The sequence below is a fragment of the Typha latifolia genome, chromosome 2, assembly GCF_019914945.1.
Source record: "Typha latifolia isolate L0001 chromosome 2, TyphaL0001v2, whole genome shotgun sequence".
NCBI classification, from domain to species: domain Eukaryota; kingdom Viridiplantae; phylum Streptophyta; class Magnoliopsida; order Poales; family Typhaceae; genus Typha; species Typha latifolia.
The window spans coordinates 11,715,113-11,731,607 of NC_133087.1; the positions used below are offsets into that span (position 1 = coordinate 11,715,113).

The 16,495-nt window shown below is 37.7% G+C and overlaps 1 protein-coding gene across 1 annotated transcript; it reads left to right on the forward strand.

The window, feature by feature from the left end:
* Positions 1-8,639: 8,639 nt before the first annotated feature.
* LOC140780878 (ribulose bisphosphate carboxylase small subunit, chloroplastic) lies at positions 8,640-10,172 on the forward strand. Its single transcript, XM_073126579.1, has 3 exons — positions 8,640-9,041; positions 9,129-9,260; positions 9,733-10,172. Exons 1-3 carry the CDS (start codon positions 8,862-8,864, stop codon positions 9,961-9,963), a joined length of 543 nt encoding a protein of 180 aa, XP_072982680.1. The 5' UTR covers positions 8,640-8,861; the 3' UTR covers positions 9,964-10,172.
* Positions 10,173-16,495: the final 6,323 nt, after the last annotated feature.

A 16,495-nucleotide genomic window follows, 5' to 3' on the forward strand; every position in this document is an offset into this window, starting at 1 on the left:
AGCCCAACCAATAAATCCTTCTCCACGAATAACCGATCTATACCAATGTAATGCCATTCCTTAGAGGTGAAAACTTTTGTGTCCTCCGCTATCCATTGACAATCAAAGTATTGTTCAACTTGAAACACCCAATCCGTTGGATCACCGCCTTAGAATTTTGGAAAGTCTAAGCGTGCGGTTCTCCTCCGAATAGCATTGTCGGGTTAACAAAAGATCCTTGGTTCAGGTTTGAACCTTTGTGCATATTGATCACCTTGTCTAAATCCTCGGACATATCCATCACCATCTCCAAAGGGAACAACCTCATCCTCAAAGTGTCAATCCTCCTCATCGACGAAGCGCACCAGTGCTGCACGCCTCTTAGGTTCCACCACCGCCGGTCTTGGGTTTTGTAATGGAGGCGGGGGATAATGTGTAGGCATAGGTAAGAAGGGATCATTGAAGCTCCGATGGACTTCTTCACCTAAGGGGTATCGGTTCGATCAAGTCCTACCGCTGGACTTCTTGAAGCTCCGATCGTCGTCGAGGAGATGACAAACCCAATCGGTTCATAACATATTTCTTGAAATCGTTGTGATCCTTATGAATTGTGTTAATTCTATGCAGCTGTGTTTGGAACATGCCCTTAAGTTCATCCGCCAAGCTCATATTCACACCCATGGATGTTGGTTGACTCAATCCTGCCGTAGTCGCTCCAAAGGAATCGGCCTCACGATTAGGGTCATCATGGATTGAGTCTTTCTTTATCGATGTGCTCTCCATAGGTCTCCTTCTTGATGCCATCTTTCTTGTTTCAACCATTAATAGTTGTTTCAACCATTAATAGAGGTCTGAGATTCGCCTACTCTAATACCAAAAGGTAAGCTCTCATACCAAATTGATGGGTTCTTGTACCAAAAGGTCGGCTACGGAACAATTCCTTAAGATATGAATTTATTGTAGGAAGTAGTTTGCGCAACCATGGAAAAATATTTGTCAGATATTCTCTTTTTATCAGAAAATTACTAAACAAAGTGGATTAGATTAGTAATTTCCCACTCTACAACTTTTATATTTATGGCCTTTGCAAACTAGAACTGAAACTGGGACGAAAATACGGAATAACGTGGGTGATGGTCGTAGTGATAGGTGGAGTGGATGTTAGGGTTATGGATGGGTATGGAGATGAAGGTGGATTGTGGATGTGATTAAGCGATATAGACGAAGGGAATGAAGTGGTCGAGATCCCAAAGAATAGGGGTGACTCAATAGTCGAGGGAAATTAGAAGTTAGGAGAAATCTTGGCAACGTTAGAGGTGGAAGGATGGTGAAGAAGGAGGAGAGAGATTAGGATAGATAGATGATAGAGAGGTAAGAATTTAATATTTTAATAGCATAATGAAGTTAGCTGTCATCCATATTTATAGAGGCTAGCCAACAAGTCCTAAAACAATATGTAACCCTAATTCTAGTGGATTCCCGCCGATCGTGTTCGAACGCGCCCGATTGCATTCGAATGCACAAAAGACGTTCTCTGTATGTGCGAACGCAATGTAGGCGTTCGAATGCAGGCGTACGAACTCGCCCGACCGCGTTTGAATGCACAATATGCATTCTCTGCATTTGCGAACCTGATGTAGGCGTTTGTAAAGGCGTTCGAACACGACCCCTCTTGCGTTCAAATGCGACCTATAGGAATTTTATTTTAATAAAAATAAATAACTAATCTAATAAGAAAAGATCCTAACTAAGTGTATCATTGGCCTAAATACTCCACTTGTGGTACTCCCCATAGGCACTTGGACTTCTTAATCTTCAGCTGGTTTTGCTTCAATAAATTCAGCACATCCTCTAAATGCTGCTAATGCTCCATTTCAGTCTTGTTATACACTAAAATATCGTCAAAGAATACCAAGACATATCTTCGCAGTTGAGGCTGAAAAATATCATTCGTGAGGCCTTGAAAAGTAGTTGGAGCATTAGCAAAGGGCATCACTCGAAACTCGTAGTGCTCGTTCGGAGTTCGAAATACAGTTTTGTGCACATCCGCCGGGTAAACTCTAATTTGATGATACCCGGCTCTCAAGTCAGGCTTGCTAAGTATGGTCACCCCTACAAGCTTGTCTAGCAGTTCCTCGATAATCGAAATGGGATATTGGTCCTTGATAGTGATAGCATTTAGTGCTTGGTAGTCGACACAAAAATGCCATGTCCTATCCTTCTTTCGCACCAATAGCAGGGGCGATGAGTAAGAGCTATGACTTGGTTGTATGAGGCATTGCTCGAATATCTCGGCTACCATCTTGGAGATAACTTCCTTTTGCACATGTGGATACCGATATGGTCTCACATTCGCTAGTGCAGCCTTGGGCATAATTTCTATGCGATGGTCTGTCGTTCGCCTTGGTGGCAACTCATTTGGTTCCTCAAACAGTCCAGCAAATTTATCTAATAAATTAGACAACTCGTTGATAGTATCCAGAGTCATTTGAGGCTCGTCTCCTGCTGGTCCTGACTAAAGAAGATAGGCCAAATCACTCACACAAGGTAGCCCCACCATCGGCTGCATCGCATGAATCGGCAGAGATCGAACGCCATCAAGCCGCACATCTTTGTTTCATTGCTTAAGTTCGGTCCACATGCTTTTGGAAATCAAAAGTGACGGGTCCCAAGCTCTATAACCACTGAGTTCTAAGGACAATGTCCTCTCCTCACAGTGCCTACAAATACAAGTCCACAATGATGTCATGTCCTTGCACTCGTATACTAACCCGGTGACACAAGCTCTTTGCCCTAAGCTTTGTGCCGTCTTTAATAGCAACATCAAACCTTGCGGTTGGTTCAGCATCCAAGCCCAACTTCCTCACTAACCACTTGTCTAGAAAGTTGTGTGTACTCCTAGAGTTGATGAGGATGTGCATACTTGCTTTCTAACAAGTCCATCCACCCGCAATCGCGAAAGTACCCAAATATGCATGCATCGATATTCTCACTTGGATATCGTCCTTCGCGCCCTCCTCTACGGCCTCCTCATGGACCTCCTCTGAACACTCTCCATCATCAACAACCACATCATCCGCCTCAAGACCGTCGATGAGCATCACACTCCTGATCAATTTGGAACATCGATGACTAGGGGTGAAACGTTCATCACATCAAAAGCAAAGACCCTTCATTCTTCGCTCCTCTACTTAGGCAGGTGTGAGAGTTCGAACGGGGGGGTCTTGTGCCTCCTCTAATATCGGAAGGTCTCAAAGGTGGTCGTGGTCTAGTACTAGCAGCCGCTGTATTTGAACCCGTAGAATTTCTAGCCAGTGTCCTAGGCGCAAACCGCCTATCTCGGTTGCCCCAACTTGTTTTCGCTGCCATCTTGAGAGCCTTATGCTTTTGCTCCATCCTCACGGCCTTCTCAAAGGCCTCCTCAAAAGTGGTAGGACAAAGAGCATGAACATCCGTCTGCATCTCCTCCCGCAGCCCTAAAATAAATGTGCTCATCAATGTCAGTTCAGACCAAGGTGGCTCACAACGACTACTAACTCTTTCAAATTCAGTTTGGTACTTTAAAATGGTCATCCTTTGAACCATCTTGCTTAATGTAGCAGCAAAATCTTTATATGCCGCTGTCCCAAATCTGCATGTAATCCTCCTATTAAAGTCAGCCAAACTAGTAAATTCTCCACCACGAATAGCCGATCTATACCAATGCAATGCATTCCTTAGAGGTGAAAGCTTTCCATCTAGATCTTTACGTCTTCCGCTGTCCCTTGATAATCGAAGTATTGTTCTACTTGAAACACCCAATTTGTTGGATCACCACCTTAGAATTTTGGGAATTTCAAATGTGTGTTCTCCCTCGAATAGCATTGTTGGGTTCGTGAAAGGTCCTTAGTTCATGTCTGAATCTTTGTGCTTATTGATCTCCTTCTCTAAATTCTCGAGCACGTCTATCACCATCTCTGAAGGGATCAACATCATCCTTTAAGTGCCAATCTTCTTCATCGATGAAGCACACCGATGTCGCATGCCTCTCGGGTTCCAGCACCGCCGGTCTTAGGTTGTGTATTGGAGTTGGGAGATGATGTGTATGAATAGGTAAAAGATGATCATTGACATTAACATGCCGCACCTGGACCTATGGGGTATCAGTTTGGGGTGGTCTAACAACTGGTCCTTCTTAAGGCACTAATCTTCATCAAGGAGATGACGAAGCTGATCGATTCATGACATATTCCTTTAAAGCATTATGATCATTCTACATTATGTCAACCTAATGCAGCAATATTTGGAACATGCTTCTAAGTTCATCCGCCAAGCCCATGTTTACACCCATGGGCGTTGGTTGACTCAGTCCTACCGTGGTTGCTCCAAAGGAATCAACCTCATGGTTAAGGTTATCGTGGATTGAGTCTTCCCTCGTCGGTGTGTTCTCCATTGATCTCCTTGTTGACGCCATCTTCCTTATTTCCACCATTAATGGAGGTTTGAGGTTCGCCTGGCTCTGATACTAATGATAGGCTACGAAATAATTCCTTCAAAATTTGGATTTATTGTAGGAAACAGTCCGTGCAACTGAGGAAAAATATTCACCAAATATTCTCCTATAGTTAGAAAATTACGAAACTAAGTGAAATTGATCCGTAACTCTCTAATCTACCTTTTTTGTCTTTATCTCTTAAACAACATCAACCATCCACCTTCATCTATATTATCATCCATAATCCTAACATCCACTTTACCCGTCACCACCACCATCATTCGCACTATATCATATTTTCGTCCCAGTTGCAGTTTGAATCTGCAAAATATATAAATACAAAAAATGTAGATCAGGGAGTTACAAATTGATTCTACTTAGTTTAGTAATTTTCTGACTATAAAAGAATATTTAGTGAATATTTTTCCTTGTTTGCGCAGACTGCTTCTTTTAATCGAGATTTCTCAATTTCGAAATGTCTCGAAAAATCCAGATCTTGAAGGAATTGTTCCGTAGCCTATCATAATATAGACACCATCTAATGGCAATAAGATGAGGTGAATGATGTACACGATGGTCATGACTTTTTTTTTAGATTTCTTTATATTAGAAGTTGAAGTAAAGTCTTGAGAAGAAGGTTGATGAATGACAGAGTTATTGCTATAGCTTGCCTTTCAATTTTTTATAATAAAAAGCTTCTTCAAGCATTGGCCAATGTAATCATTGAATGTTATTTGATCATTGTGAATGTTTGCTTGTTGATACTCTTGTTGGCGTTCATATTCTACATGAATATGAGTCTTGCTAAGACTTTGCGGATGCAATTTGTGCTTGATTTGGTCCAATCTAGTACGAGAACTTTTAGGCCGTGTTGACTAAGCTAACTCAGTCAACAACAGTTCAAGCTAACCGAGAAAAGTTCGAGAGGATCTATAATAGAGTCATTAATTGATTTGAATCAACCCTAAAGAGTACCTTCATTAGTAGGCTCAGACTTGACATTCAGGCTGAGGTCAAGGGTTTGAGGCCCACTACTTCTAATAAAGCCTTCTCCTTAGCTATTCTGATGGAGTCCAAGTTAGACTAGTTAAACTAGATCCATAAGGAGGAGAGAAGAAAGATTGCCAAAGCCCACAACCCATAGCCCACTAGAGGTAGAACCTACCCTAACTTAGCCTATGGAAACGGTCAGCCTAACCATCAGATGATCTCGTGCATCCTTGTACCCTCTTTGTACCTAATAACTTGGAGGAGCATAGAAGGAAAGGCTTGTGTTTTTTACTTTGATGACCGATTTATCCTCGATCATATATGTAAGCACTAGCTAGCCCATGTCATGTTCCTATTGGACTTGAAGAGGATGAATCATAGTCTATTGGTTAGAGATGTGAGAGACTAGTTACCTTGAGTACAATGTGTCGAAAGTGTGATGGATTAATACAATGCGACCATAGGAGTTAAGTCGAGTCATTCACTTTTTATTTTTATTTTTGGTGTTACTCTTTCATTAACTATACCATTTGACATTTGTATTTGTATTACTAGATTGATTCACTTATAAAGAATTGTAGTGTGGGTCTCAAACACAATCATAATGAAATAACTAGGATATCCAATAATATTGATGAGGGTCTACCATTTTAGATGATACACTTTTAATTTATTCCCTATCTACAAAATAATCTAGGAGATAATTTTTGGCAAATTATAATTTATCAGAACATGGTTTGATTCGATTTTACATCTACGTTTCAAACTTAAGCACTTAACCTAGATAATCTAAACAAAATTGCAACTATTAAATTTTTTATTTAAAATTATCAAATACAAATATGTACTGAAATTAATATAGTTTATTGGTACCTATATTTTTCTTAATAATTAAGTTGCTAATTAACCAAATTACCTATACCATCCTCATATCAGATTGTATTTTAATGGGTATAATTTAGATCCTTTCAAATCCCTGCTAAGTATAAACTGCATGAGGGAAGTTAGATGGTCCAACGACAAAAGGTAAAATATAATTTACCTTAAAAAAAAGACCTTGAAAACAATTATTGGCTGCCCCGCAGCGGATCTTTCCAATTTGGCACTATTAGTGTCATATTTATAAAACCAATAATATGGCATCTCAGAAAACCTATAGGCTATCACTAAATCTTACAGGTAGGTTGCAAACTAACGTATCTATACTCTTATGCCTCATATTTTTATATTTTATCTATTGTCCAAATTATCTCTTTGGCATGTGATTATCATCAGGAACATACAACCTAGAAGTAAAAAGAATATGAACTTTAATTGAGAGGGAAAAAGAAATAGAATCTGGACTTTCCTGAATCCTTAGAGCTTCATGACTTGCCTCCTTTGTACTTGATGGTTAATCTTATATACTTCTTATTTACTTAAAATTTCGATAAACCATCCGTACATAAAAGTACTTAATTAAACCTCATTTTAAAGTAGTAAAAATAATAAGGAAGATTTATGGAAACCTCCCTACAAGTTTCTTTTAGTAGCATTATATCTTACCATATAAAATATATTTATTATTCGACCTCTGTATTTTATTTTTAATGGCTCAAAAATACTCAAGTCAATTTACCTAATACAGCTAAAGTAATAAAGAATATTCACTTTTTCTAAAAAAATAAAAAATTGAAAATACCTCTAATATGACCTTAAAATCTTGTTTTTGTTTTACTTTTATCTTAACCCTAAAAAAATTTACTCATGTGTATTGAGATTATTTAACATATGTAGCTAGTTTAACTCATCTATGTGGTAATTGTTTGTTAAGAAAACTACCAGCAGAGTATTTTTTAAGTTACTGAAAACAAAATATTGGAATTGAATAATAGATATTTGATACGCAGAGTGTGAATAATGACAAACTAAAATTTTTAAATATTAAGCCAGAAAACGGAAGAATGGCAGTTATGGTACACTCTTGTCGTCTTTGCCTTTGGATCATTGATATGTGATCATTGAGGCCATCACTAGCGTTTGGTGAATGTTGACATGGATGAAGAATTAGATCCACATGAAATATTGCAAATTGCTAACCAAGAGAGTTAAGGATAGCCTACTGCTATTGTAGTGGATGCAAGGATGAGAAAAGGAATTATGATGGTCCTTGCAGCTCTGAGACAACCAGTGATGCAGATGCTTAGAAAGAAAAAATACTTTGAGCCACAGATTAGGCTTTCAGTGGATTAGGTGACATTCACATGTTGAGGTTGAGGGACCAACAGCATCTCTTTCAGTGTAACATTGCAATAATGAAGCAAGAATCTTGAGATTAACCATAAATTTGAGGCATCTACGAACAGTAAAATAAGTATTACATAGAAATCCTGATCCACTTGAAGAGAATTACTTGTTGGATAAGTTTAAAGATTTAAACTGATAAACACTGGAAATTATTATACAACAAGTAATACTAATAATAAACTAATTCTCAAAGACTAATAAGAATACTAGAGAAGAAGAAGAGAGAAGGTAACCTATATAGAAATCAACTGTGAAAAAAGTATATACAGTCTCTTTCCTAGAAACTCCATATTATATACGTATTATTTTAGGACAAATAAATCAATATGTACCTCTAATTTATCTCTTCATCCAACGGCTTTATAAGTATAATATTTTATAAAAATGATCGAAAGTATTGATAACTATGACCAGGAGTACTGGTAAGCCCTGCACTTGTAAAGGTAAAATAGTTTTCTCTTTATTTTCACTATTATGGAGTATCACGAATCAAATTAGATCTTTTAAGTTTTGAGATTTAATTAACTGGTTGGTCAAGTAAGGTATGTAAAATATTAATTTTAGTAGATCTAGACGTAGAATCTTATTTTAGCAATTCATTGGTATGTATTCAATCATTGCTCTTGTTTTAGATATCACAATGTGCTTGATGAATTGCCCTGCATTGAATGACTATTTCTAGGATGCCATTCCAAGAATTTTGTGGGCATTCAACTAGGCTGTAACAACGGTAGCAACTGTTGATGGGCAAGGAAAAGACTAAAAACAGCAACAATTTGAAGGATTGCACAGTAGAAGTGAGGTCCATCACTCATTCATGTACATTGGATAAGATAAGCCAGCTCGCGCCACGTGGCATCCTGGTAGGGTGCCATCTGATAAGGATGTCATCCATTCCCACCCTTCATGTGTGGTCGTCGAATTGAAATGTCACCCCTCAAGATCCAACAGCTGAGAGAGCCACATCTTCCACATCTTTAGGAGGGCACCTTTGGATCCAAAAGATCACAAGGAACCACAGAGCTTGGTTATATATAGAGACAGCCTCATGTTAACAGCCTCCACTATCCTGCCTTGGTGATCAAGATCTAAGGAGCACAAGACCTCCAAGTAGTAAGAAAAGAGAGGAGAAATGGCTTCCTCCATGATGGTCTCTTCTGCGGCTACCATGACCCGGGCCACCCCGGCGCAGTCGAGCATGGTGGCGCCCTTCACCGGGCTCAAGTCCAGCTCGGCTTTCCCGGCCACACGGCGCGCGAACGCCGATCTCTCTCACCTCCCGAGCAACGGAGGCCGAGTTCAATGCATGAAGGTACGTAATTAACAACACAAGCGTATATAGAAGAGATATTCTGCAATACGATACAACACAAAGCATTGTATATCTGTCTCCTTGTAGGTGTGGCCCATCGCGGGTGTGAAGAAGTTCGAGACCCTCTCCTACCTCCCGGAGCTCCCCGTCGAGGCCTTGCTCAAGCAAATTGAGTACCTCCTCCGCAATGGATGGGTTCCTTGCTTGGAATTCTGCCCCGTAAGTACCTCTTGATCCCATGAACTTGCTGCAGAGGAAGCACCTTTTCTTTTTCTTTTTTCAAACCTTCAAGATATGGTATATATTGTTGATTCATTATTATTCGCGTAAGTTTTCTTTTTGGTTAGCTGGTTATTTATTATGGTATAAAGCCTGATTTGAGCTACAATTAAATGGTTCATATTGGTCAGCTTTAAATTAAATCTTGAGCGTTGGCATCACATCCAAACCCGTTTGCCATTTGGATCCTTGTCATAGAAATCAATTGGGTGTCTCTTTTCAATTCTTAGCCACCTCCCAAATTGGAAGCCAACAGCTTAATTAATGGATGCTACTTGAGTCCTTCCTTGTTCTATAATCTATCATAACAACCAAGAAGACAAATAGTCCTACCCTTTCATATCAAAAGTCCTTTGAAAACTAATCTGGCATCTCTATTGATCTAAATGTTTGTTTGCATTTGGCCATGAAGATCGGATTCGTCTACCGTGAGAACAACAGATCCCCAGGATACTACGATGGACGCTACTGGACCATGTGGAAGTTGCCCATGTTCGGGTGCTCCGACGCGACTCAGGTCGTCAAGGAACTTGAGGAATGCAAGAAGGAATACCCCAACGCGTTCATCCGGATCATCGGATTCGACAACAACCGTCAAGTGCAGTGTGTCAGTTTCATCGCCTACAAGCCTGAAAAGTACTAGATCATGAGCTGAATGCCTCTTGCTGTTTATCCTAGAGTGCCTATTCGACTACATTCGGATTTCGGCTGTTGCAGTTGCAGTTGCTTTCATCCTTTTCATGTAACTCCGCTCTCCAACTGAGAATGGACTAAATGTCAATGATCTTTTGGTTTGTGAGAAACATGAATTATATCTCTATTGTTGTTCTCTAATAAAATTAAATTTGCCTATATTTTTCTTTCTGTTTAGCTAGACATTGCTATTCTTATAATTTCCTTCTTCTGCAAAAAGGACGGAAGTGTCGGTTTACTGATACAATTTGTTAAGAGTATCACACTTGAGAGATAATAGTCGTCGGGAAAACAAATATCAAAAGTAAAAAATTTATAAGATTGATATTTTCCCCTCTTAAGAGAGTATTTCCTGCTGTTTTTACCTCCCTTCTACTTGCTTCTGAGCCTTTTCCTACTGTTCTTACCTCCCAGTTACGTGCTTAATTCTGAGCCCTCCTACCTCCCTCAAGTCTTCTCCTTTCCCTCTGGCACCAACTACCTCCCTTCCTCCTCCCCCCTTTATCTTACAGCTCTTCCTCCTTTTGATGCAATTAGCTCTGAGATTAATCTGCTGCAGAAATTCTCCGAACTCCAAAATGACAATGCCATGGAGGAGTCCATTCCTTCGCAATAGGAAAATACAATTCAAAACGAAACCCATCCCCCAGTATGGTTGGCAAATTAATAATTAACAGACCTTTTAATGCGAGGGGCCTAAAAGCATCTCTATCAAAAACTTGGAGTTTCGATGGCCAAATGGAATTCACCGAGGTCCTTTCCCTTCTCCTTCAAAAATGAAAATGACGAATGGCATGTGTGGTATAGCTCCGCATGTTAGGCGGTAACAATCTGATTTAAAAAAACACAACAAATTTGATCCAATAAAAGAAATAAAATTACATATAGTCAAGTCTATTGTTAAACACTATTTTTTTAAAATCAATTCATCCTTCACCGATTGCTTTTCGAACAGTGGACATCAGTATTCTAGGATACAATGATTGCTTTGCACTTGAAAGAAAACTGCTATCTGAATGTCTTATCAAATATGAATTGTGTAATACTATTTCCCAAATGTAGATAGAAGATTCGAAAGATTACAAAATATAATGAATAAAATCTCATATTTTAACAAATGTAGACTGACAGCTTATTTATAAGATTAAACAGGCACAATGAAGGGATGCACTATTTCGGGTTGAACTAACTGGTTAATTATTTTAATCGGAAAGGACACACTACTTTGAGTTTAACTAACCAAACTTAGAGCTCGACATGATTCAAACTTGTATTTGGCAAAAAAATAATTTTGGACTTGATCTGCACACAAACCAAGCTGTGTTGGGCCTAGTCGAGCGGCCCATGTGTGTATGAGTTAATTTGCATAGTATTATTTACCCATAAAATAAGTACCATTTTGAGGCCAAAAGCCTATGAGAAGCTTCTTACTTATATACTATACTAACATTTTTTAAATATCCAATATGTTACTAAACTATCTTATCTTTATTTTTCATTGCCATGATATTCATTTTAAGGCCAATTTTTATTTACTTCTCATCATGGACTTGAATAAGTGAATATATGATATTAAAGTATTCTTTGAGCTCTTTTAATTTCATCATTAATCCATCATTAATAATATGTTAATCTCACTTAAAAATAAGCTCAAAGTTAATAAAATATTCATGTTAAATACATGATATTTCTAACAATCCCTCACATGAATGAATTGGCTATAAATTAATACACATGAAATGTATACACCGAAAAGTTACAACATCAGGATAGGTAGCTTTCGGTTTTGAATCTTCTCTAGTAAGATATTATTAGATTTATTTGCTAACCAATGTATATGATGTCTTAAATTGTTCAATTTTTGTATAAACCTAGACAATAATACTCACACGGCTTCTCTTCAACATAGTTGATTTTATTTATTATGTCCATTTCGGCCCTAGGCACACTTAATAATTCTTTGAGTGCTCTAGTGATTTAGCCTAGTCATCTCATAGAAGTAGACCACTTCACACTCACATAGGTAACTTTATATTAAGAGTATCTTACCATACTTTACTTGGATTTCCAAGCTATAAAGGCCATTAAAAGTATTGCTTACCCAAACACTTAGTATAGGTTTATTACTCTGTCATCATAGAAAAAGGCATAGGAAATAATTCTGAAAAACCCCTAGACACAAGTATGTATCTAAATACTAGGCAATGATATCACTCGTTCGCTTAAGTACAAGTCCGTAGAAATATTAATAACGAAAGCAGAGATGAATGCCAAGATCTTAACGTAGAAAAACCCAAATGGAAAAAAAACCACGGATCCAACTCGGATCAAAACCAATCACTAGTATAGTAGCCGCTACAAGACTGACTCACAAAACAACCCGTCGATCCAAACGACTTTGTTCCTCTCAGTCTTGCTCGCTAGAACCCACGAATCACTACTTCTCGTGATTGAAGTCTAACCTCAGTAGCCCTCGAGATTGATTTTTTGTCTAGATAGCCCTTAAGACGAAAGATTAAGTTTTGTAGATGAGTAGAACCTTGTTAGTTGAAGAACCGATGTAGCCTCAAGAAGTCCCCTTCAATAATGCTTCTTCAACCACCGTAGAGATAGGGCATCACAATCCTTATATATGATCTCCAAGATAGAGCTAAATCCAAGTCTTATCCAAACTCACGAGAATCCAAGATTTTCAAACTTCGTTGGTGCGTTCGAACGGCCTGACTTGATCTCAGGTGCGTTCGAACTTACCCGAGTGCGTTCGAACGCAACAGCTTGAATTGTTCAGGTTGCGTTCGAACGCGTTTGTGAATGTAGCTCTCGATCTATGTGAACGCAGTACCCGCGGTCCAACGCGTTTGTGAACGCAGCTCTCGGTCTATGTGAACGCAGTACCCGCGGTCCAACGCGTTTGTGAACGCAGCTCTCGGTCTATGTGAACGCAAGTACCCACGTTCGAACGCGTTTGTGAACGCATCTCTCGGTCTGTGTGAACGCAAGTACCAACGTTCGAACGCGTTTGTGAATGCGGTGTGAACTCAACAGCTTTTCTCCAATAATCTTGCAATTTTTCAAACTAGAGATATTCTAGACTTGTATAAAGCTAAGATATCACGTTCAATCGCACAAGAAACATCAAGATATTAACTTTAATGTGATCAAAACTCGAAAACGCACGAAATCAATCAAGATCAAGAGACTCAATTGAATAAAAAAATAAGAAAATTCATGGATGATCATACCTCGCAAAAGTGAAGAAAAACTTAAAGATTCAGCCGAAAGACACTAGATCCAGAGGAGAACTACCCTCTAAAAAGGTTTGAATTGAGAAATTTGATGAAAAAAACCAAGATCTTGAAGATTTGAGAGGGAGAAAATGAAGGGTTTCTAGGGTTTGGAAGATGGAGGATGAAAACCCTTGGGTTCAGATGCAATATTTAAAGAACCCTCGAGTGCGTTCGAACGCACCAGTCTGCGGGTTCGAACGCGCTAGTCATCGCGTTCGAATGCCCTTTTTTTGTTTTTTTTAATTAAAAGGTCTAAAAAATAAAAAAATATTTTTGGAGATGCACTTCTAGAAATTCAAAATAGATTCAAGACAAAGAATATGACAATCGAATGAAATAAGTCATACACAGATCAATCAAATCATCAAAAGCATATTATAATCAATTCTAATGCATCACTCAAAATTAAATTAATCTTGATTGATCATAACAATATGCATATGCAAGTTGAGCATAGATAACATGAAACATTCTTCTTAAATAAACTTTGCTATTTAAACAATGATACAACACAGTAGTCAAACCGACTTAGTATTGAAATGCACTTTTCGACTTATTCTCCATAACATAACACAAATTTTTTTGTAATTTTTTATACTGAAACCATATAGGTGCAATGATGGCTTTCACACATGAGTAGATAACTCTTTTCTTGTAGTACATATCAAACAATGTGAGAGAATATATACACAAATAGCAAAATTTTTATTTAATTTGCAAGTAATGTACTGAGTCAAACTGGACTCTAAACAAGATGGCTTTCACACTAACTCATTGTAGCCATTTTCATTGATCTTTTATGAACACATTTGTGATGACTAAGTATGAGGGCAAACTGTGCAAATGAAAGTCAATAGTGAGCTATTTAAAAAAAATTTCATGATGTCATGCTCACTCAAGAATATACACACGTTATGAGTGCATTAAATTTAGTTTAATTATCATAGAAGTCGAGAGAGTGAATAAATAAGAAATGATACAATATACTACAAGATGATAAAATTGACTATAATAACTCATAATCAAGAGAAAAATCATATTTATATGTCAAGAGTATATTATTGAATTTAGGGGTGCATCAATTTTTTTTATAGAAAAACTCTCGACAAACCTGAAACTAAAACCAAAGAGAAAATTTCAGAATAAAAGAAAACCTAAAAAAAAATAAAAAAACACGCAAACCAAAACAAAAAATAATCAATCCAAAGCACACATCCCTAAAGAAGTACGGAGATACTCAAATCTGTATAAATCCAAAGGTTGTTTCTTATTGTGCCAAGCAACCAGATTGTTTCCAATTTAAAAACATCCACCTGAGGTATTTTTTCTATCATCACATGAACCTGCCCAATCAGAATCCATGTATCCAGATATGATAGCTCTCGAGTCATAAGTAAACCAGATACCTAAGTCAACTGTGCCACTGACATATTTTATGATACGTTTCACGGCAAACAAATGTGTCTTCTTAGGTTTAGACTGAAACCTAGCACACACAACGACACTAAATGCAATGTCAGGTCTACTAGCAGTTAAGTACAAAAGACTACCAATCATGCTCCTATAGAGTGTTTGATCAACACTTTTTCCTGAAATATCCTTACCTAGTTTGATAGTTGTACTCATAGGAGTTCTAGCATGTTTTGCATTTTCTAAACCGAATTTAGTCACAAAATTCTTAGCATACTTGGTTTGAGCGATAAATATCCCTTTTTCCAATTGAGTAATTTGAAGTCCCAAAAAGAACTTCAACTCACCCATCATGCTCATCTCAAAATGACTATGCATGAGATCTGCAAACTCCTTAGCTAAAGATTGACTCGTTGCCCCGAAGACAATGTCATCGACATATATTTGTGCCACAACTAAACTCTTGTTCAATTGTCTAATGAACAATGTCTTGTCCACTCCCCCTCGAGTGTACCCCGCATCCACTAAAAAATTGGTCAACTTCTCATACCAAGCTCTTGGAGCTTGTTTTAGCCCGTAGAGGGCCTTTTTCAATTTAAACACGTGAGAAGGAAATTTTTGATCTTCTAACCCTTTCGGTTGTTCCAAATAAACATCTTCAGAGTACCATTCAAGAAAGCACTTTTAACATCCATTCAAAACAATTTAAATTTTAAATGACAAGCAATAGCAAGCAGTATACGAATAGACTCTAATCTAGCAACAGAAGCAAATGTCTCATCAAAATCTATACCCTCAACCTGAGTATATCCTGTGCTACTAGTCTAATCTTTATTTCGAACTATATTGCCATGTTCATTACTTTTAATCTTGTAAATCCATTTTGTTCTAATGACGTTCACATTCTTAGGTCTAGGAACTAAATACCAAACATCATTCCTAGAAAATTGCTCTAATTCGTCATGCATAGCATTAACCCAAGAATCGTCTAACAATACTTTCTTCACATTTTTAGGTTCAAAAGAAAAAGTATAACAAGTAAATAATACCTCACTTTGGATTTGTCATCTTGTCTTAATTGGTTCATTCACGTCTTCGATCACTTGTGACAATGGATGATTTGATTTCACTCTGGTAGATGGTTCCGGTACGTTGCAATCATCTTTGTTCATTTCAACTTTGTCCTCGTCCTGATTCTCAATTTCCAAATCAAGTTCCTTTCCTATTTCTTTGTCATATGTATCTGTAGAAATAAAAATATGAGTAGCTTCAGTTGTATCAGTCGTGGATTCATCTATAATAACATTAGCAGATTCCATAACAGTAGAAGTGTCAAGATTAAATACTCTATAAGCTCTGCTATTATTAGAATACCCTAAGAAGATGCCTTCGCTACTTCTAGTGTCAAATTTAGTCAAATATTCTCGATCACGCAAGATATAGTATTTACTACCAAAAACTCGAAAATATTTAACACTAGGTTTTTTTACCTTTCCAGATTTCATCGCAAAATATGGAAAAATTTTCATTTTCAAATTCTCTACCATGATCAAAACGAATCCTAACTAGGGTAATAGATTTTTCATTCTATAATTTTAAGCATAGTGATTTAAAAACTTCAAAGGTTTCAGACTTCTCACGTAGAAAGGCAACCCAGGTATATCTAGAGTAATCATCGACCATTAAAAATATATAGCGTTTACCTCCAAGACTTTTCATTTTTGTTGGACCCATCAAGTCCATGTGAACTAATTGTAGCACACGGTCAGTGGTAGCTGCATGAAC

Excerpts from the sequence above, each read along its gene's own strand:
- LOC140780878 (XM_073126579.1), top strand. The coding sequence starts at position 8,862 with ATGGCTTCCTCCATGATGGTCTCTTCTGCGGCTACCATGACCCGGGCC. Across the intron at positions 9,042-9,128 it reads GCCGAGTTCAATGCATGAAG|GTGTGGCCCATCGCGGGTGT; the intron begins GTACGTAATTAA and ends GTCTCCTTGTAG. Across the intron at positions 9,261-9,732 it reads CTTGCTTGGAATTCTGCCCC|ATCGGATTCGTCTACCGTGA; the intron begins GTAAGTACCTCT and ends TTGGCCATGAAG.